The sequence below is a fragment of the Anolis sagrei genome, chromosome 13 (genome assembly GCF_037176765.1).
Source record: "Anolis sagrei isolate rAnoSag1 chromosome 13, rAnoSag1.mat, whole genome shotgun sequence".
Classification (NCBI taxonomy): Eukaryota; Metazoa; Chordata; class Lepidosauria; order Squamata; family Dactyloidae; genus Anolis; species Anolis sagrei.
Window position 1 is genome coordinate 5,754,923 of NC_090033.1, and position 23,476 is coordinate 5,778,398.

Sequence of the window (23,476 nt, forward strand, 5' to 3'; positions counted from 1 at the left end):
GCCCAACTCTAAGATTCTGATATTTTAGTGTTAGTTTGCCTCAATGGGAGAAAGGCCCCAGTCTGAGAAAGCCCTCAGTGGGAGAAAGGACTCAGTGTGAGGTAGGCCTCAGTTGGAGAATGCCTCAGTGTGAGGTAGGCCTCAATGTTAGTAGGCCTCAGTGAGAGAAGAGGAGGGAGCAAGCATGTTTTTTGCTGCCCTGGAGACTAGGCCGCGGAAGAATGTCTTCAAACAAGGAAGAACTGACTGTGAGAGAGAACTGTTCAGCAGTGGAACTCTCTGCCCCAGAGTCTGGCGGAGGCTCCTTCTATGGAGGCTTTGAAGCAGAGGCTGGATGGCCACCTGTCGGGGGCTCTTTGGATGTGATTTTCCTGCTTTTTGGCAGAATGGGGTTGGATTAACCACAAGGTCTCCTCCAACTCTATGATTCTAGTGTTAGTCTGCCTCACTGGGAGAAAGTCTGCCAGTCTGAGAGAGCCCTCAGTGGGAGAAAGGCCTCACTGTGAGGAAGGCCTCAGTGTTAGTAGGCCTCATTAGGAGAATGCCTCAGTGTGAGAAGACGCTCCAATGTGAAGGCTACTGTGTAACTCCGGTGTGAGAAGAGGCTCAGTGAAGAGGAGGGAGCAAGCTTGTTTTCTGCTGCCCTGGAGACTAGGACGTGGAAGGATATTTTCAAACAACAGGAAAGAAAGGAGATTCCACCTGAACATGAGGAAGAACTGACTGCGAGAGAGACCTGTTCAGCAGTGGAACAATCTGCCTCGGAGTGTGATGGAGGCTCCTTCTTTGGAAGCTTTTAAGCAAAGGCTGGATGGCCATCTGTTGGGGGTGCTTTGAATGGGATTTTCCTGCTTCTTGGCAGAATGGGGTTGGATGGCCCACATGGTCTCTTCCAACTTTATGATTCTAGTGTTAGCCCGCCTCAGTGGGAGAAAGGCCCCAGTCTGAGAGAGCCCTGAGTGGGAGAAAGACACCTGTCTGAGAGAGCCCTCAGTGGGAGAAAGGCCCGTCTGAGAGCCCTCAGTGGGAGAAAGGCTCCAGTCTGGGAGAGCCCTCAGTGGGAGAAAGGCCTCAATGTGAGGAAGGCCTCAGTGTTAGTAGGCCTCATTAGGAGAATGCCTCAGTGTGAGAAGAAGCTCCAGTGTGAAGGCTGCTGTGTGTAAAAAGCTACTGTATGAAGCTCCTGTGCAACTCTGGTGTGAGAAGAGGCTCTGTGAGAGTGAAGCTGTTTATCTGCATGAGAAAAAAAGCCCAGCCTGGAAGCAAAGAAGGAAGTTCTGTCTGTGAGAGCTGTTCAGCAGTGGAACTCTCTGCCCCGGAGTGTGGTGGAGGCTCCTTCTTTGGAGGATTTTAGGCAGATGCTGGAGGTCCATCTGTCGGGGATGCTTTGAATGGGATTTTCCTGCTTCTTGGTGGAATGGGGTTGGCAGAATGGGGTTGGATGGCCCACGAGGTCTTTTCCAACTCTGTGATTCTAGTGTCAGTTCGCCTCAGTGGGAGAAAGGCCCCAGTCTGAGAGAGCCCTCAGTGGGAGAAAGGCCCCAGTTTGAGAGAGCCCTCAGTGGGAGAAAGGCCCCAGTTTGAGAGAGCCCTCAGTGGGAGAAAGGCCTCAGTGTGAGATCTCTTCCAACTCTAGGATTCTAAATGGTTCTGGATCGACTCCTTTGCTTTCCAGATGAGAAAGGAGAGCTGTTGAACCCCATGGGCACGGTCCAGACCAACCCCAACACTGAGAGCGCCGCCTCCTTGGTCATCCGGTTCCCCGCCATTTCATCGAGCCCACTGTACTATCCCACCTTGGAACAGGTATGGCCTGATTTAGTAACATCTCGAAAAGAGAATATTTTCTATGGGTTGCTGTGAGTTTTCATGTTCCAGAAGCATTTTCTCCTGACGTTTCACCCACATCTGTGGTAGGCGTCCTCAGAGGTTGCGAGGTCTGTTGGAATCTAGGCAAGTGAGGTTTATAGAGCTGTGGAATGACTCTTATCTGCTTGAGGCAAGTGTGAATGTTGTAATTGGACACTTTGGTTAGCACTGATTGGCCTTGCAGCTTCAAAGCCTGGCTGGTTACTGCCTGGGGATCATTTGTAGATGAGGACTTAATAACTTCTCATGTTTCACTGTAATTCTTTGTAATTCCTACAACTCTTGGGGGGGGGTGGATCACATGAAATCTTGCAAGACACTCACAAAAAACCCAAATTGTGTTGATTTTTCAGATCCTGGAGCAAGGAAAGAATGGGCAGTCTTCCTTCTCCATGGTCGAGGATCCAGAGGAGGTAAAGGCTGACTCAAGAATTTAGGGTTTTTTGGGGGAGATGTTTTGTGCTATTTTTGTGTACATCCCATGTGTCAAACCCATTATTATTAGTATTATTATTATTAAATGATTATTATTAATAATTATTTTAAAATTATTATTATTGTACCTTATATAGGCTACTTCCATTATTATTATTGTTGTTGTTGTTGTTGTACCTTATATAGGCTACTTCCATTATTATTATTATTAATTTATTAATAATTAAATTATTTATTATTATTATTAAATTATTATTATTATTGTACCTTATATAGGCTACTTCCATTATTATTAATAATTATTATATTATATTATATTATAATTGTACCTTATATAGGATACTTCCATTATTATTATTATTATTAATGTATTAATAATTAAATTATTATTATTATTATTATTATTATTTTACCTTATCTAGGCTACTTCCGTTATTATTAATACTAATTTATTAATAATTATATTATTATTATTATTATTATTATTATTGTACTTTATCTAGGCGACTTCCATTATTATTAATAATAATTTATTAATAATTATTATATATTATTATTATTATACCTTATCTAGGCGACTTCCATTATTATTATTAATAGTTTATTAATAATTAATTTATTATTATTATTATTGTACCTTATATAGGCTACTTCCATTATTATTAATACTAATTTATTAATAATTATATTATTATTATTATTATTATTGTACCTTATATAGGCTACTTCCATTATTATTAATACTAATTTATTAATAATTATATTATTATTATTATTATTATTATTATTATTATTATTGTACCTTATATAGGCTACTTCTGTTATTATTAATACTAATTTATTAATAATTATATTTTTATTATTATTATTGTACTTTATCTAGGCTACTTCCATTATTATTAATAATAATTTATTAATAATTATTATATATTATTATTATTATTATTATTATTATTATACCTTATCTAGGCGACTTCCATTATTATTATTAATAATTTATTAATAATTAATTAATTATTATTATTATTGTACCTTATGTAGGCTACTTCCATTATTATTAATACTAATTTATTAATAATTATATTATTATTATTATTATTATTATTATTATTATTATTATTATTATACGTTATCTAGGCTACTTCCAGATTCTCCTTCCTGAGATGACATTTTGGCTTCCTTTTCCTCTTCACTTTGATTCTTTTCCCTTCCTTTACAGAAGCAACAGCTGAAGGAAATCCTGGAGCGCCGGTCCCACACCGACCTCTATGAACACGAGAAGGACCTTGTGTGGAAGATGAGGCATCAGATCCGAGAGCAGTTCCCCCACGCCTTGGCAAAGCTCTTGGTGGTCACCAAGTGGAATAAACACGAAGACGTTGCTCAGGTGAGGAGTCAGAGCCCTTCACGCAGGTGCCTTCAAGCATGAGGTCTTCTGAATGTGCACAGACTACATTATCATCAGCATATTGGAGTTCTACAACAGATGTTGTAGGCCTTCTTCTCAGTGTGCACAGGCTATTATTTATTTACCTTATTTATATACCGCCTTTCTCAGCCCAAAGGCGACTCAGGGCAGTTTACAGGGCGGACTATGTTATCATCAGCATATTGGAGTTCTGTAACAGATATTGTAGGTCTTCTTCGGAAAGTGCACAGACTACGTTATCATTAGCATATTGGAGTTCTATAACAGATGTTGTAAGTCTTCTTCTGAATACGCACAGACTATTTAATTATTTACCTTATTTTTATACTGCCTTTCTCAGCCCAAAGGCGACTCAGGGCGGTTTACAGGGCAGACTAAGATATCATCAACATATTGGAGTTCTATAACAGATGTTGTAGGTCTTCTTCTGAGTGTGCACAGACTATTTATTTATTTACCTTATTTTTATACTGCCTTTTGCCAGCCCAAAGGCGACTCAGGGTGGTTTACAGGTTGTAGGTCTGAATGGGCACATACTATGCTATCATCAGCATATTGGAGTACTATAACAGACATTGTATGCCTGAATGCTCACATACTATGCTATCATCAGCATATTGGAGTACTATAGCAGACATTGTAGACCTGAATGCGCACAGACTATGCTATCATCAGCATATTGGAGTTCTATAACAGACATTGTAGGCCTGAATGCGCACAGACTATGCTATCATCAGCATATTGGAGTACTGTAACAGACATTGTAGGTCTGAATGCGCACAGACTATGCTATCATCAGCATATTGGAGTACTATAACAGACATTGTAGGTCTGAATGCGCACAGACTACCTTACCATCAGCATACTGGAGTTCTGCAACAGACATTGTAAGTCTGAATGTGCGGTGGCTACCTTATCATCAGCATATTGAAGTACTATAACACATTGTAGGGCTGAATGCGCACAGAGTATGCTATCATCAGCATATTGGATTTCTGTAACAGACGTAGGTCTTCTGAATGTGCACAGACTATGTTATCATCAGCATATTGAGGTACTATAGACTGTAGATCTAGAAAGCAACAGAAGATGGGTTTGATTCAAGGGAATGGATTCCCCTTCTTTTACAGATGATCTATTTGCTGCAGTCCTGGCCAGAGTTGCCTGTCCTCAATGCCCTGGAGCTGCTGGATTTCAGCTTTCCTGATCGCTGTGTTGGATCCTTCACAGTCAACTCACTGAAAAAGCTTACGTGAGTAAAAAAGCCAAGAGTAGAAGGCTTATGTGTGTCTATATGCCTTCAACTCTCTTGTCAACGTATGGAAATTACATCCATTTAGTTGGGGTTCCTTATAGCAGTAAACTCCTGCACAGAGAACTTAAAAATGTAACTGTTGCCAAAACTCCCAGGCTCAGCTAGCGTCTCGGGCGTAGCCCAACCAATCAGCTTCGTGCTTTGCATTTTTCAGTCAACACACTCACCAACTTATTTTTACATGCTCCAACGCAGGAGGTAAAAATAGTAAACAGGCCACGATAACAGTAAACTCCTGCACAGAGAACCTAAACATGTAACTGTTGCCAAAACTCCCAGGCTCAGCTAGCGTCTCAGGCATAGCCCAACCAATCAGCTTCGTGCTTTGCATTTTTCAGTCAACACACTCAACTTATTTTTACATGCTCCAATGCAGGAGGTAAAAATTAGTAAACAAGCCATGATAATAGTAAACTCCTGCACAGAGAACCTAAACATGTAACTGTTGCCAAAACTCCCAGGCTCAGCTAGCTTCCCAGGCGTAGCCCAACCAATCAGCTTCGTGCTTTGCATTTTTCAGTCAACACACTCACCAACTTATTTTTACATGCTCCAACGCAGGAGGTAAAAATTAGTAAACAGGCCACGATAACAGTAAACTCCTGCACAGAGAACCTAAACATGTAACTGTTTCCAAAACTCCCAGGCTCAGCTAGCTTCTCGGGCGTAGCCCAACCAATCAGCTTTGTGCTTTGCATTTTTCAGTCAACACACTCACCAACTTATTTTTACATGCTCCAACACAGGAGGTAAAATTTAGTAAACAGTCCACGATAGCAGTAAACTCCTGCACAGAGAACCTAAACATGTAACTGTTGCCAAAACTCCCAGGCTCAGCTAGCTTCTCGGGTGTAGCCCAACCAATCAGCTTTGTGCTTTGCATTTTTCAGTTAACACACTCACCAACTTCTTTCGATAAAAATTAGTAAAGAGGCCACAATAACAGGAAGGAATAAGTAGTCAGTGTTTATGTTCTTCCTACAACTTTGAGATGTATTGCATTGCAACTCCCATCATCTCCACTCTCCTTGATTGCCGTGTGGGTTTTGTTCTCCTTGTGCAGAGATGCCGACTTGTTCCAATACCTCCTGCAACTGGTCCAGGTGCTGAAATACGAGTCTTATTTAGACTGCGAACTAACCAAGTTCCTCTTGGGCCGGGCTTTATCCAACCGCAAGATCGGGCACTTCCTCTTCTGGCACCTCAGGTGAGTTTTGAAGTTCCTGTTCCCAAACCTGCATGCTTGCAAACCTTCTGCCCGGGTTCCTCCTCCTGATACTTGTCTTCTTGATGCCTTTCTATCAAAAGTGATCTCTTGTTTATTGTGTCCACTTCTTTCAAACTCGGAGTGCAAGTTGTAATATAGAGCAGCGTTTCTCAACATGGGGGTCGCGGACACCGGGGAGGTCATGAGGGGGTTTCAGGGAGTCACCAAAGACCATCAGAAAACATGTTTCTGAGACTCCAAGTGGAGAGGGGAGAGCAGGCGTGCTCAGCGCATGGCAGCATGGAAACTATTTGATGAAATCCTCCCACCAAAAGCCCTCCTCCGCTCTGATTGGCCAGCCTCTCAACCAAAGGGAGGGCTGTTTCTGAGACTCCAAGTGGAGAGGGGAGAGCAGGCATGCTCGGCGCATGGCAGCATGGAAACTAGATGGCGAAATCTTCCGACCAAAAGCCCTCCTCTACTGTGGTTGGTCAGCCTCTCAGCCAAGGGGAGGGCTGTTTCTGAGACTCCAAGTGGAGAGGGGAGAGCAGGCGTGCTCGGTGCATCGCAGCATGGAAACTAGATGGCGAAATCCTCCCACCAAAAGCCCTCCTCCACTGTGATTGGCCGGCCTCTCAGACAAGGGGAAGGCTGTTTCTGGGACTTCAAGTGGAGAGGGGAGAGCAGGCGTGCTTGGTGCACATGTGTGGGTGAGCAAGAGCATGCGAGGCTGGAAGGAGGCTCACCCCAGCGAGTCCCTTCAAGGCATGTGGGTTCTGTGTGGGAAGTTTGGCCAAATTCTATCATTGGTGGGGTTCAGAAAGGTCTTTGATTGTAGGTCAACTATATATCCCAACAACTACAACTCCCAAATGTCAAGGTCTATTTTCCCCAAACTCCACCAGTGTTCACATTTGGGCAAATTGAGTATTTGTGCCAAGTTTGGTCCAGACCCATCATTGTTTGAAACCACAGTGCTCTCTGGACGTAGGCGAACTACAACTCCCAAACTCAAGACCAATTCCCACCAAATCCTTCCAGTATTTTCTGTTGGTCGTGGGAGTTCTGTGTGCCAAGTTTGGTTCAGTTCCATCATTGGTGGAGTTCAGAATCCTCTTTAATTGTAGGTGAACTATACATCCCAGCAACTACAACTCCCAAATGACAAAATCAACCCCCCTCAGTATTCAAATTTGGACATATTGGATATTTGTGCCAAATTTGCTTCATAAAATATATGATTGATTTTTTCCACTTTTTTTCTTTCTGTTTTTTTAAATATGCGCATAACTAATGAGCCACTTGGGGGATGCATTGAGACCAGTATGTCATATTTTGACCACGTTCCTCATTTTGCGGGCGGGAAATATTTTGCGAACGATATTTTGAGAATACAAGAAGTGGCCAACTTCCTGTCTTCTTTGGAAGCCATGGGTGCATCTTCATTGTAGAATGAATGCAGTTTGACCCCACTTGAACTGCTTTGGCTCAATGCATCCCATCTTGCGGCAGTGAGTTCCATACTTCCAAGCCATCTTCATGTTTCTGAGCCACTGTTGAGTTGTTTCTTTTCTTTCTCTCCTCAAAACCAGGTCGGAAATGCACGTTCCTTCGGTATCCTTACGATTCGGCCTGATCCTGGAGGCCTACTGCCGAGGAAGCACTTTCCACATGAAGGCTCTGATCAAACAGGTTAGGAAGAAATAATAATAACAATAATAATAATAATAATAATAATAATTTTTCTTTCTTCTTCGTGGTCTCTGTGAATTGCACAACTGGGTTATATTGCGGCTGCGTCCAGCTGAGTTGATGGCGTAGGAGCATTGCTTTAGTGCTCGTTGCTTCCTCCAGCACGCTGATATTTGTCCGCTTCTCTACCCAAGAGATTTTCAGGATTTTTCAGAGGCAACACTGATGGAATCGTTCCAGGAGTTGAGTGTGACGTCTGTAGACCGTCCACCTTTTGCAGGTGTATAGCAGGGTTGGGAGGACAATGGCTTTATCAACAAGCCCCTTGGTCTCCCTATGGATGTCCTGATCCTCAAATACTCTGTGCTTCATTCAGAAGAATGCTGCACTTGCAGAACTCAGGCGGTGTTGTCTTTCAGTGTCAGTGTTGACTTTTGTGGAGAGGTGGCTGCCATGGCAGGGTTGTGAGGACAATAGCTTTATAAACAAGCACCTTGATGTCTCTACAGATGTCCCGATCCTCAAACACTCTCTGCTTCATTCTGAAAAAATGCTGCACTCGCAGAGCTTAGGCGGTGTTGTATTTCAGTGTCAATGTTGACTTCTATGGAGAAGTGGCTGCCACAGTAGGGTTGGGAGGACAATAGCTTTATAAACAAGCACGTTAGTATCCCTACGGATGTCCCGGTCCTCAAACACTCTCTGCTTCATTCGGAAGAATGCTGCACTCACAGAGCTCAGATAGTGTTGCATTTCAGTGTCAGTGTTGACTTTTGTGGAGAGGTGGCTGCCACAGCAGGGTTGGGAGGACAACATCTTTATAAACAAGCACCTTGGTGTCTCTACAGACGTCCCGATCCTCAAACACTTTCTGCTTCATTCAGAAAAAAGCTGCACTCGCAGAGCTCAGGCGGTGTTGTATTTCAGTGTCAATGTTGACTTCTGTGCAGAGGTGGCTGCCACAGCAGGGTTGGGGGGAGAATAGCTTTATAAACAAGCACCTTGGTGTCTCTACAGATGTTCAGATCTTCAAACACTCTGTGCTTCATTCGGAAAAATGCTGCACTCGCAGAGCTCAGGCGGTGTTGTATTTCAGTCGCAAAGGTCAATTTTCCTTGCGATGCCCTGTCTCGTTCCAACTCCTGTCTTTAATTTCTAGACTGAATCCCTCAACAAGATGAAGGCACTCAACGACCTCATCAAAGCCAGTTCCCAGAAGAACGCCAAGCCCCAAACCAAGGAGTTCATGCACACCTGCATGCGGCAGGAGACCTACCTGGAAGCCCTCTCCAACCTCCAGTCCCCCTTGAACCCCAGCGTCATCCTGGCCAAAGTCAGGTAAGGACCACAAGCTCCACCTCCAGGGAAATAGAGCCTTTGGCCACCCAGAACGCTCCAGAGCAGGTATCCATCTCGAGCGAGAATTGAATGCATTCGTACTTATACTGAGGACACTTTACCATAATGCAGTATTTCTCAACCTTCCTAATGACCCCTACAAAGAATTTCGTCTATGCTGACGATCATGCCATCACCACTCGAGCAGGGAGCTTTGAAATAGTTGAACAGAAGCTCTCCAAAGGTCTAGGTCAGTGTTTCTAGACCTTCCTAATGCTGCGACCCCTTAATCCAGCTCCTCATGTTGTGGTGACCCCCAACCATCACATTATTCTCGTTGCGACTTCACAACGCTCATTTTGCTCCTGTTATGAATCGTTATGTAAATATCTGTATTTCCATTTGCTGGACCAAATTTGGCACAAATACCCAATACGTCCCAATTTGAATACTGGTGGGGTTGGTTTTGTCGTTTGGGTGTTGTAGTTGCTGGGATTTATAGTTTGCCTACAATAAGAGAACATACCGAACTCCACCAGTGATGGAACTGAACCAAATTTGGCACACAGAACTCCCATGACCAACACAAAATACTGAGTTTGGTGAACATTGACCTTGAGTTTGGGAGTTGTAGTTCACCTACATCCAGGGAGCACTGTGGACTCAAACAATGATGGATCTGAGGCAAAGTTGGCACAAATACTCAACATGCCCAGATGTGGAGTCTGGGGGAAATAGACCTTAACATTTGGGAGTTGTAGTTGCTGGGATTTATAGTTCACCTACAATCAGAGAGCATTCCGAACTCCACGAACGATGGAATTGAACCAAACTTGGCACACAGAACTCCCACGACCAACAGAAAATAGGATTTGGTGGGCATTGGTCTTGAGTTTGGGAGTTGTAGTTCGCCTACATCCAGAGAGCACTGTGGACTCAAACAATGATGGATCTGGACCAAACTTGGCACGGAACCTCAATATGCCCATATGTGAACACTGGTGGAGTTTGGGAAAATAGACCTTGATATTTGGGAGTTGTCTAAGATTGAGGCTTTGGTGCGGTCCTCAGGGATCTCCACGGCTGGGGAGACCCTCCTAAAAGCAGCTCGATATCATTTGGCGACCACCAAGGTGCCCGCTTGGAAATTTAGGCTATAATTTAGTCTGGACCTCCAAGCAGGGTCCCTTCGTGGTCGCCAAATGATATCGAGCTGCTTTTAGGAGGGTCTCCCCAGCCGTGGAGATCCCTGAGGACCGCACCAAAGAGAGTCCTGCCACGGTCACCATGCTTGTGGTGGAATTATTCCTACAATGCATCCGATCTCAGCTGAATCGCTAATAAAGACAACTCGATTGCTGAACTTCTTCCGCTTTGGTGAGGATTTATTATTTAATTATTTTTATCACTGAAATTGGCTTCCGCTGGCCTCACCAAGGTTCCAGGACTCTCTTTGGTGCGGTCCTCAGGGATCTCCACGGCTGGGGAGACCCTCCTAAAAGCAGCTCGATATCAGTTGTAGTTGCTGGGATATACAGTTCACCTACAATCAAAGGGAATTCTGAACCCCACCAACGATAGAATTGGGCCATACTTCCCACACAGAACTCCCATGAACAACAGAAAATACTGGAGAGATTTGGGAGGAATTAATTATTTAGAGGAGAGCACGCCTGCTCTCCCCTCCTTGCTTGGAGTCTCAGAAACAGCCCTCCCCTTGGCTGAGAGGCCAGCCGATCATAGCAGAGGAGGGCTATGCCTTGAAGGGACACGCTGGCATGAGCCTCCCTCCAGCCTGGCATGCTCTCCCTCAACCGTCTGTTTCCAAAAAGGAAGAGAAGGGCAGGCGGAGAGATCTTCATCCTTCTCTGCCAAAGGGGTTCCCTAAGACCATCAGGAATATATGATTTCTGATTATCTTTGGTGACCCCTCTGAAACCCCCTTGCAACCCCACCCCCCTGGTTGAGAAATGCTGCCTTAATGCGTAGATGGATAGATAGATAGATAGACAGATAGATAGATAGATAGATATATTGTGTGTGTGTGTGTATATATATATATATTGTATATATAGATGGATTGAGCTTTTTCTTTTGTTCCTTGTGTGTGTTTCGAGGAGAAGCATGTAATATTTTTTTTTCTTTTTCTAGCGTGGAGCTATGCACTTTCATGGATTCCAAGATGAAGCCGCTCTGGATTGTGTTTAATAATGAAGACGCCGGGGGAGGCCACGTGGGGGTCATATTTAAAAATGGAGACGGTAGGAAGAAGTAACTTTTTTGGATCCTGAACATACTTCTTGGTTAATATTAACTTTTTAATATTTTTATAAATATATAAAATATTATACACATACACACACACACACACACATATATATATATATACTAGCCGTCCCTTGCCACGCTTTTCTGTGGCCCACTCTGGTGGTCATGGGGGTTCTGTGTGGGAGGTTTGGCCCAATTCTATCGTTGGTGGGGTTCAGAATGCTCTGTGATTGTAGGTGAACTATAAATCCCAGCAACTACAACTCCCAAATGTCAAGGTCTGTTTCCTCCAAACTCCGCCAGTGTTCTCATTTGGGCATACTGGGAATTTGTGCCAAGTTTGGTCCAGATCTATCATTGGTTGAGTCCACTGTGCTCTCTGGATGTAGGTGAACTACAACTCCCAAACTCAAGGACACTGTCCACCAAACCCTTCCAGTATATTCTGTTGGTTATGGGAGTTCTGTATGCCATGTTTGGTTGAATTCCATCATCGGTGGAGTTCAGAATGCTCTTTGATAGTAGGTGAACTATAAATCCCAGCAACTACAACTCCCAAATGTCAAGGTCTATTGTCCCAAAACTCCACTAGTGTTCACAGTTCATTGTAGTGAGTATTTGTGCCAAGCTGGGTTGAGATCCATTATTGTGTGAGTCCACAGTGCTCTCTGGATGTAGGTGAACTACAATTCCCAAACTCAAGGTCAATGCTCACCAAACCCTTGCAGTATTTTCTGTTGGTCATGAGCATTCTTTGTGCCATGTTCGGTTCAATTCCATCATTAGTAGAGTTCAGAATGCTCTTTGATAGTAGGTGAACTATAAATCCCAGCAACTACAACTCCCAAAAGTCAAGGTCTATTGTCCCAAAACTCCACTAGTGTTCACGGTTCATTGTAGTGAGTATTTGTGCCAAGCTGGGTTGAGATCCATCATTGTTTGAGTCCACAGTGCTCTCTGGATGTAGGTGAACTACAACTCCCAAACTCAAGGACACTGTCCACCAAACCCTTCCAGTATATTCTGTTGGTTATGGGAGTTCTGTATGCCATGTTTGGTTGAATTCCATCATTGGTGGAGTTCAGAATGTTCTTTGATTGTAGGTGAACTATAAATCCCAGCAACTACAACTCTCAAATGGCAAAATCAATTTTTTTGAGGGAAGGACATACATTGGGTTGTTAGGTGTCTTGTGTCCAAATTTGGTGTCAATTCCCCCAGTGGTTTTTGAGTTCTGTGTAATCCCACAAACGAACATGACCTTTTTAATTATATAGATATATCAAATATTTTTAATATTTATATTTTTTCATATTTTAATAAGTTTTTAAAGCTGCAATGCATGATCCCAATGCTGGTTTCGCACCAAGCGTGGCGACATCTGGATTCAAACCGTTTAGACTTGGTTTATTTGCATATGGCAAAAACAACTCTTCTAAAGGGGGAACCCCAAGGTTCTTGTTTTGAGCTGCCAGGCTACTTTATCATGATCTCCAACACAGGAAAAGGGGAAACTGGCATGACAACAATTGTGTAGCGAGAGTGCCCCCTTGTGGACACAACAATCCCAAGTTGTGGACTTTTATTTGCATTTGTATTTTAACTCTGCGTATCATAGAATCTGGTGGACCATCCAGTCCAAACCCTGCCGAGAAGCAGGAAAATTACACCCCAAGCACCCCCAACAGATGGCCATCCAGCCTCTGTTTAAAAGCTTCCAAAGAAGGAGCCTCCACCACACTCCGGGGCAGAGAGTTCCACTGCTGAACGGCTCTCACAAAGTATTGTCGAAGGCTTTCATGGCTGGAATCACTAGGTTCTTGTGGGTTTTTTGGGGCTATAGGGTCATGTTCTAGAGGCATTTCTCCTGACGTTTCGCCTGCATCTATGGCAAGCATCCTCAGAGGTAGTGAGGTCTGTTGGAATTAGGACAATGGGTTTATATATCTGTGGAATGGCTGGGGTGGGGCAAATCTTCTGTTGAGAGGTGTTAAGATGTGCCTGGTTGTTTCCTCTCTGCTGGCACCAGGCACATCTTAACACCTCTCAACAGGGGATTTTCCCAGGCTCAGCCAGGCCTTCAAATGCTAATGAAGGTGGTCAGTTGAAACATTCACACCTAGCTCCAGCAGAGAAAAGCTCTTTGCCCCACCCCAGCCATTCCACAGATAGATAGACCCATTTTCCTATTTCCAACAGACCTCACTACCTCTGAGGATGCTTGCCATAGATGCAGGCGAAAAGTCAGGAGAAATGCCTCTAGAACATGGCCATATAGCCCCAAAAAACACACAAGAACCTAGGCTCTCACAAAATCAATGCGTTTTAATACTGTTTTAATGATGTTGTACCCTGCCTCGAGCCACAGGGCAATAAAAAGTCAATTTCTTAATTGTGCCAGATGCATAAGGTTGTGGGTGAACTACAACTCCCATCATGCTAGGTTAACTCTGAGAAACTCCATCAGTACTTCAATTTTGCATTTGTTCTAATTATTATTATTTACTAGCTTGGGTAGCCCGGCGTTGCCCGGGTTATTTGAAAAAAATCAATTTTATTAATTGTACACAATGCATAAGGTTGTGGGTGAACTACAACTCCCATCATGCCACATAAACCTCCTGAAAAACCATCAGTACTGAAAAGTTTGTTACGTTGGGAAAGTTTGGTCTAGATGCATCCCCAATGGGGTTCAGTGTGCTCTCTGGTTGCAGGGTAAACTACAACTCCCACTATGGTGAGTCAGTCCCCTCAAACTCCCCCAGTAGGTTGAAATAGTCATGGAGGTTCTGTGTGCCAAATGTGGTCCAGGTCTATCACTGGTGGAGGTCACCGTTTCTCTGGTTGTGGGTCAACTACAACTCCCATCATGCCAGGTAAACCTCCCGAAAAACCATCAGTATTGAAAAGCTTGTTATGTTGGGGAAGTTTGCTCTAGATGCATCCTCAATGGGGTTCAGTGTGCTCTCTGGCTGCAGGGTAAACTACAACTCCCACTATGGTGAGTCAGTCCCCTCAAAGTAGGTTGAAATAGTCATGGAGGTTCTGTGTGCCAAATCTGGTCCAGGTCCATCATCAGTGGAGGCCACCATTTCTTTGCTTGTGGGTGAACTACAACTCCCAGAAAGGAAGGTCAGTTCCCCCCAAACCCCTCCAGTAATCAAATTTCAACATATCAGGTATGTGTGCCAAGTTTGGTTGACGTACGTCGTCGTTTGGGTTCACAGTGCTCTCTGGATGTAGGTGAACTACAACTCCCCCAAATCAAGGTGAATTTTCCCCAAAAGACCTCTAATATTCTTTGCTGGTCATGTGCCAAGTTTGGTCCAATTCCATCTTTGGTGGAATCCAGAGTGCTCATTGATTGCAGGTGAACTATACATCCTGTCACTATAACTCCCAAATGTCCTGGGCAATTTCCCTCAAAACCCACAAGTATTCAAATATGGGTATATCGGGTATGCATGCCAAGTTTGGTCCAGATCCATCATTGTTTGAGTTCATAGTGCGCTCTGGATGTAGGTGAACTACAACTCCTCTAAATCCCTCCAAAGACCTCCACTATGTTTTGTTGGTCATGGGGGTTCTGTGTGAATCAAACTTGGAACACAGAACCCCCGTGACCAACCAAACATATTGGAGGGGTTTGAGGGGAGCTCACCTTCCTTTCAGGGAGTTGTAGTTCACCCACATCCGTAGAAACTGTGACTTCCACTGACAATAGACCCGTCAAAGACCTCCAATATGTTCTGTTGGTCATGGGCATTCTGTGTGCCTAGTTAGTCCCAGGTCTATTGTTGGTGGAGTTCAGAGTGCTCTTAGATTGTAGGTGAACTATATATCCCAGGACCTACAACTCCTTTAAACCTCTGCTCTTTTTGCTGTGTGCCATAGAAAAGAATAGGAAAGAGTTAAGAGTGCTGAACGTGCTGACCGAAATGTCGGTGGTTCGAATTCAGGGAGCGGGGTGAGCTCCAGCTGTTAGCCCCAGCTTCTGCCAACCTAGCAGTTCTAAAAGATGCAAATGTGAGTAGATCAAAAGGTACTCCATATCCATCACGGTTTAGGTTCACAGTGCGCTCTGGATGTAGGTGAACTACAACTCCCCCACATCAAATGCATTTCCTCCCAAAGTCCTCCAGTATTTTTGTGTTGGTCATAAATAGATATGTAGTGAATGGTCTCTGTCCTCCTCAATCCTGCAGACCTTCGTCAGGATATGTTGACTCTGCAAATGATCCAACTCATGGACATCCTCTGGAAGAAAGAAGGTCTCGACTTGCGGTGAGTTTATCCACCTTGACGGGCCAGATTTCTTCAGAGGGGGGGGGTCTTACCTCTTCCCCGTGAGGCTGAGAGAGTGTGGCTTGCTCTTGTCTGTAACAAAGTGTGATTGTTACGCTTGACCACCTTGATTGGCATTTAATGCCAAAGTTGGCTTCTTACTGCCTGGGGGAAAACTTTGTTGGGAGGTGATTAGCTGGCCCCTGATTTTTTCTTGTCTGGAGTTCCCCCGTTTTTGAGTGTCGTTCTTTATTTACTTTCCTCCAAAGGATGACCCCGTACGGCTGCCTTTCGACGGGAGACAAGACCGGATTGATCGAAGTGGTCATGGACTCGGACACCATTGCCAACATCCAGCTCAACAAGAGCAATATGGCCGCCACGGCCGCCTTCAACAAGGATGCCTTGTTGAACTGGTTGAAATCCAAGAACCCTGGGTAGGTTTCCGGGCTGCAGCATTGGCTTTGGGGTCTTATTCACCGCTTAGCTTTCCCACTGGCGATCTCAGGTGGGTTCCCTTTACACTTCCTGCACTTTTCTCCCCTCAATTCATCGCAAAGCTAACCCTGGAACTCAACAAAAAAGCTCCTGTTTTGTAGCAGATCTCAATGAAGCGGGCGAGATGTGATATTATACATTTTTCTCAAGACGTGTGATGTGCATCTTTTCCCTATCCTGAAACCAGCTTGCTGTGGGATCGTAAATGGGTCTATTTTCCCCATAATTCTGTGCAGGATACATCTCTCCAGAACTTTATAAACATGACACAACCAGGATATGCTGATGATCATGCCATCACCACCCAATCAGGGAGCTTTGAAATGGTTGAACAGAAGCTCTCCGAAGATTTAGGTGTTCTTACTGTCCATTACAGGGAAAACCACATTGCAGCATCAATGGTTAACATTTAGACAAATGGTCAGCCATTGCCAAAAGGGAGAGAGTTTTTCATCTATGCTGACGATCGCGCCATCACCGCCCAAGCAGGGAGCTTTGAAATGGTTGAACAGAAGCTCTCCCAAGCTTTAGGTGCTCTTACTGCCTATTACAGGGAAAACCAGCTTGCTCCATTAATGTTTAATATCTACACAAATGACCAACCAGTGCCAGAAGGGACCAAGAGTTTCATCTATGCTGACGATCGTGCCATCACCACCCAAGCAGGGAGCTTTGAAATGGTTGAACAGAAGCTCTCCAAAGCTTGAGATACTCTTACTATCCATTACAGGGAAAACCAGCTTGCACCATCAAATATTTAACATTTACACAAACAATCAGCCACTGCCAAAAGCGACAGAGTTTCATCTATGCTGACGATCAGCAGCTGATTCCTGTATCTAAAATGCAGATGTGTGCTTTCCACCTTAAGAACAGACAAGCATCTTGAGCTCTGAGGATTACCTGGGAAGGAATCTCAATGGAGCATTGCAACACACCAAAATACCTGGGAGTTACCCTGGACCGTGTTCTGACTTACAAGAAGCACTGCTTGGATATCAAGCAAAAAGTGGACGCTAGAAATAATATGTTACGAAAGCTGACTGACACAACCTGGGGATCACAATTAGACACAGTGAAGACACCTGTCAACGACTTAAATCAAGAAATAACTTCCTAAAATCTACAGAGATACTCGCAGGACGTCCTCAGCAACCTAAACATGTAACTGTTGCCAAAACTCCCAGGCTCAGCTAGCTTCTCGGGAGATCAGAGTTGGAATCCCAATTGTTTTGTTTTCAGTGCATTTCTCAATTCTTCCCCTAGTGACGCGTTGGACCGGGCTATTGAAGAGTTCACGCTCTCCTGCGCCGGGTATTGCGTGGCCACCTACGTTTTGGGGATCGGAGACCGTCACAGCGACAACATCATGATCCGAGAGAATGGCCAGGTATGGTGGGATTGTTGCACAAGGACAGCCAGGGATTCCTTCCAAAAAATCATTGATTCAGCCCATCAACCCTTTACTGGGGTTGGGCCTCCAGAGGTTGTTGGATTGCAATTCCCACCATAATTTATGTCTGGAATTTTGGGGGTTGCAGTTGCAATGGCTGAAGCCCTAATTTATATATTTATAGGGGACTCAGGGCGGATTACAATGTACATATACATAGATTTGGTTTGGGGTGCTGATTCAGACAATTGGATTGGATAGACCACATCAACTGATTCAGGAAATTGCACTGGGTAGACCACATCAGCTGATTCCGGAAATTGCACTGGGTAGACCACATCTGCTGATTCAGGAAATTGCATTGTAGACTACATCAGCTGATTCAGAAAATTGCATTGGGTAGACCACATCAGCTGATTCAGGAAATTGCATTGGATAGACCACATCAGCTGATTCAGAAAATTGCACTGGGCAGACTACATCAGCTGATTCAGAAAATTACACTGGGTAGACTACATCAGCTGATTCAGAAAATTACACTGGGTAGACCACATCAGCTGATTGACATAGATCACATCATTGGATAGACCACATCAGCTGATTCAGAAAATTGCACTGGATAGACCACATCAGCTCATTCAGAAAATTGCATTTGATAGACACAGAGGCAATTTAACATTCCAGCTTTCTGGCTTCATGAGGATATGCTCAATTCCACCCACAGGGGGAGCTGCCACTTCACCGTCCTTTAGTGGAGTACTTCCTCATTCTTTTGCATGTTGCAGGAAGGTTTTATGGTGTCGTAAATTAAATTAGCATAAATTAAATTAGCATAAAGTGGTACCTAAATTTCCTACTTGACAGATGCAGCTGTCTTTCGGGCTGCATAGGTCGACAGCAAGCTAGACTATTAATGGTTGGGAGCTCACTCCAATCTGGGCTGGCTTCAAAGTCAGTCCTGTCTACTAACTAGCTGCGCCTAACCCATAAACATCCCTTTTCAGCTGTTTCACATTGATTTTGGCCACTTCTTGGGGAACTTCAAGACCAAGTTTGGGATCAATCGCGAACGGGTCCCTTTCATCTTGACCTACGACTTTGTTCACGTGATCCAACAAGGGAAAACGAACAACAGCGAGAAGTTTGAACGGTCAGTGCTCAATATTTGCCTCCTCTCGCTATCTATCTTCCCCGGATTCCCCGAGGATCTTGTTCATGGGGTCCAAGTGTTGTTGGGCTCCAGCTTTAAGCCTGTCCTTCCTCCCCACAGATTCAGAGAGTACTGTGAAAGGGCCTACATGATCCTCCGGTGCCACGGCCTGCTCTTCCTACACTTGTTTGCCCTCATGAAAGCCGCCGGGCTGCCTGAGCTGAGCTGCTCCAAAGACATCCAGTACCTCAAGGTGAGGACTCTCCTACCAATTGCTAGCTTGTTTCTTTCCAGCCAGCCATCCACTCATATAAGCAGACAGTTAGGTACAGGCTAGGTAAGCGGAAGCTGGGCTAAAGGCCAGGAGCTTACCCTGACCCAGGCTTCAAATTGCCAACCTTTCAATTGGCAAGATTTACTGCAGTTGGTGGTTAACTTGCTGTGCTAAAGTCCGGCCTTCTCCTCTATCAACCTATTAAAGCAGTGGTTCCAAATGTTTTTTTTGACCAGGGACCACTTTGGCCAGAGGCCACTTTGACCACGGACCACTCTCCAACATTAGTACCAAGAGAGTTACGAATCAGTTTTTGGTCAATTTTAAATTTGGTTTGTGGTGCTGATTCAGAAAATTGCATTGGATAGACCACATCAGCTGATTCAGAAAATTGCATTGGATAGACCACGTCAGCTGATTCAGAAAATTGCATTGATTAGACCACATCAGCTAATTGAGATAGACCATATCATTGGGTAGACCACGTCAGCTGATTCAGAAAATTGCATTGGGTAGACCACATCAGCTGATTCGGAAAATTGCACTGGGTAGACTACATCAGCTGATTCAGAAATTGCATTGGGTAGACCACACCAGCTGATTGAGATAGACCCCATCATTGATAGACCACATCAGCTGCTTAATAAAATTGCCTTGGGTAGACCACATCAGCTGAATCGGAAAATTGCACTAGATAGATCACATCAGCTGATTTAAAAATGCATTTGATAGATTACATCAGCTGATTCAGAAATTGTGCTGGAGACCACATCAGCGGATTCAGAAAATTGCATTGGGTAGACCACATCAGCTAATTCAGAAAATTGCATTTGATAGATTACATCAGCTAATCCAGAAAATTGCACTGGAGAGACCACATCAGCTGATTCAGAAAATTGTACTGGATAGACCACATCAGCCGATTCAGAAAATTGCATTGGATAGACCACATCAGCTCTAGTACAGAACATGGTCAGTGAAAGGGAAGGTTTGGCAGGTGGTGCAAAAGGAATGGAAAGTTTTTAAAATACATAAATTAAAAAGAGGCTCGCAGATCAGATTTTCATTCTCGCGACCCACTGGTGGTCCGCGGCCCACACGTTAAGAACCACAGTATTGAAGTCATACCTCCCCCCATCTCCCCATAGGACTCCCTGGCCTTGGGAAAGACGGACGAAGAAGCCAGGAGACACTTCCAGCTCAAGTTCAACGAAGCTCTCCGGGAAAGCTGGAAAACCAAAGTGAACTGGTTGGCCCACAACGTCTCCAAAGACAACCGGCAATAGGCAGTAAGAAAGAACGCCAAACGTCTTGTGTCAGTGTCGCCCCCAAAGCGGGGAAATCCGGAGCTCCTTCGAGGTGTGAGATGAAGGATGAGCGGAAGGTACGGAGAGAGGTCATTGCACAAGGTGCGCGGTACACGACTTCACTGGTGTTCATAACCTCCCCTATCTAAGAAGAGCTGGCCTCTTCCAAGAAACGAAAGAGGAGTATCAGTTGCGGTACTTTCTTCCTTCGTCTTGAATGTGTTATGATGCAAAAAAATGGTATTTAATGGTTCGTTTGCACTTGTGTGAATGTGGACAAAGGGTTTGTGTCCTCTACACCACTTCAGAAAAACGCCAGTATCCTGAAACGAATGTAAACAATCTTTGGTACTCTGTACAAACCCACCTGTGTACTGTTTTTTTTTCAGCGTGTGGAATTTACTTCCAATTTCAGGTGCAAAATAAAGAGCATTCCTGTTTTGATTGAAGCGGGGTCTCGAGTCCTTCCTTCTTTGTGTTGCTTCCTGCCTGGGGGAATCCTTTGTTGGGATGCTAATCAAGCTGGCCAATTGCAACATTCACACTTGCCTCCATCAGACAAGAGTCTTTTCTCCCACCCTGGATATTCCAGAGATATATAGAGCAGCTTCAATGCCTGGCTGCTTCCTGCCTGGGGGAATACTTTGTTGGGATGCTACTCAAGCTAGCCAATTGCAACATTCACACTTGTCTCCAGCAGACAAGTGTTCTTTCTCCCACCCTGGATATTCCATAGATATATAGAGCAGCTTCAATGCCTGGCTGCTTCCTGCCTGGGGGAATACTTTGTTGGGATGCTACTCAAGCTAGCCAATTGCAACATTCACACTTGTCTCCAGCAGACAAGCGTTCTTTCTCCCACCCTGGATATTCCACAGATATATAGAGCAGCTTCAATGCCTGGCTGCTTCCTGCCTGGAGGAATCCTTTATTGGGATGCTAATCAAGCTGGCCAATTGCAACATTCACACTTGCCTCCAGCAGACAAGAGTTCTTTCTCCCACCCTGGATATTCCACAGATATATAGAGCAGCTTCAATGCCTGGCTGCTTCCTGCCTGGAGGAATCCTTTATTGGGATGCTAATCAAGCTGGCTAATTGCAACATTCACACTTGCCTCCAGCAGGCAAGAGTTCTTTCTCCCACCCTGGATATTCCACAGATATATAGAGCAGCTTCAATGCCTGGCCGCTTCCTGCCTGGAGGAATCTTTTGTTGGGATGCTAATCAAACTGGCCAATTGCAACATTCACACTTGCCTCCAGCAGACAAGAGTTATTTCTCCCACGCTGGATGTTATTCCACAGCTATATAAATCTCACTTGCCTATTTTCCAACAGACCTCACAACCTCTGAGGACGTCTGCCATAGATGTGGGTGTAACGTCAGGAGAGAATGCTTCTAGTACATGGTCATACCACCTGGAAAGGTCACAGCAATCCAGTGATTCCAGCCATGGAAGACATTTACAACACGCCAGGAGAGAATGCCTCTAGAACATAGCCATACAGCCCAAAAAACCTACAACGACCCAGACACGTGAAAACTTTACCCTGAGATAAAACTAATCACCTTCCAACAAAGGATTCCCCCAGGCCGTAAGAGATCACAACCTCTCAGGATGCCTGCCATAGATGCAGGTGAAACATCAGGAGATAAAAACCTACAGCAACCCAGACACATGAAAGCTTTACCCTGAGATAAAGCTAAACATCTCTCAACAAAGGATTCCCCCAGGCCATAAGAGATCACAACCTCTCAGGATGCCTGCCATAGATGCAGGTGAATAGCCTTGCAGCTTCAAAGCCTGGCTGATTGCTGCCTGGGGAATCCTTTGTTGGGAGGTGTTAGCAGCACAAATCAAGCATTGTGCTTTCCTTTGAGAGTTTTACATTTCGCTTAATTCTTCTTCACTCAACCACTTATCTATTGATGTTGTTTCAAGTTTTACATTTCACTTAATTCTTCTTCACTCAAAAACTTATCTATTGATGTAGTTTCTGGCTCCTGTCCATCCTGGACGTTCCACAGATATGTAAACCCCACTTGCCTTGTTTCTAACGGACCTCACCACCTCTGAGGATACCTGCCATAGATGCAGGTGAATAGCCTTACAGCTTCAAAGCCTGGCTGATTGCTGCCTGGGGAATCCTTTGTTGGGAGGTGTTAGCAGCACAAATCAAGCATTGTGCTTTCCTTTGAGAGTTTTACATTTCGCTTAATTCTTCTTCATTCAACCATTTATCTATAGATGTTGTTTCGAGTTTTACATTTCACTTAATTCTTCTTCACTCAACCACTTATCTATTGATGTTGTTTTGAGTTTTACATTTTACTTAATTCTTCTTCACTCAACCACTTATCTATTGATGTTGTTTCGAGTTTTACATTTCACTTAATTCTTCTTCATTCAACCACTTATCTATTGATGATGTTTCAAGTTTTACATTTCACTTAATTCTTCTTCACTCAAAAACTTATCTATTGATGTAGTTTCTGGCTCCTGTCCATCCTGGACGTTCCACAGATATGTAAACCCCACTTGCCTTGTTTCTAACATACCTCACCACCTCTGAGGATACCTGCCATAGATGCAGGTGAATAGCCTTACAGCTTCAAAGCCTGGCTGATTGCAGCCTGGGGAATCCTTTGTTGGGAGGTGTTAGCAGCACAAATCAAGCATTGTGCTTTCCTTTGAGAGTTTTACATTTCACTTAATTCTTCTTCATTCAACCACTTATCTATTGATGTTGTTTCGAGTTTTACATTTTACTTAATTCTTCTTCATTAAACCACTTATCTATTGATGTTGTTTCGAGTTTTACATTTTACTTAATTCTTCTTCACTCAACCACTTATCTATTGATGTTGTTTTGAGTTTTACATTTTACTTAATTCTTCTTCATTCAACCACTTATCTATTGATGTTGTTTTGAGTTTTACATTTCACTTAATTCTTCTTCACTCAACCACTTATCTATTGATGTTGTTTTGAGTTTTACATTTCACTTAATTCT

General features: G+C 44.0%; 1 protein-coding gene across 1 annotated transcript in view; it reads left to right on the top strand.

Moving 5' to 3' along the window:
* Window positions 1-20,902, top strand: part of PIK3CD (phosphatidylinositol-4,5-bisphosphate 3-kinase catalytic subunit delta) — a 42,121-nt gene extending 21,219 nt beyond the window's left edge. The window contains exons 10-23 of the mRNA XM_060758947.2: window positions 1,676-1,806; window positions 2,223-2,282; window positions 3,524-3,691; window positions 4,864-4,985; window positions 6,112-6,255; window positions 7,848-7,947; window positions 9,107-9,285; window positions 11,437-11,546; window positions 15,759-15,837; window positions 16,107-16,274; window positions 17,602-17,725; window positions 18,733-18,878; window positions 18,999-19,131; window positions 20,301-20,902. Coding sequence (XP_060614930.2) covers window positions 1,676-1,806; window positions 2,223-2,282; window positions 3,524-3,691; window positions 4,864-4,985; window positions 6,112-6,255; window positions 7,848-7,947; window positions 9,107-9,285; window positions 11,437-11,546; window positions 15,759-15,837; window positions 16,107-16,274; window positions 17,602-17,725; window positions 18,733-18,878; window positions 18,999-19,131; window positions 20,301-20,438 — 1,802 coding nt within the window. The 3' untranslated portion in view covers window positions 20,439-20,902. The remainder of the gene's footprint in view (window positions 1-1,675; window positions 1,807-2,222; window positions 2,283-3,523; window positions 3,692-4,863; window positions 4,986-6,111; window positions 6,256-7,847; window positions 7,948-9,106; window positions 9,286-11,436; window positions 11,547-15,758; window positions 15,838-16,106; window positions 16,275-17,601; window positions 17,726-18,732; window positions 18,879-18,998; window positions 19,132-20,300) is intronic.
* Window positions 20,903-23,476: the final 2,574 nt, after the last annotated feature.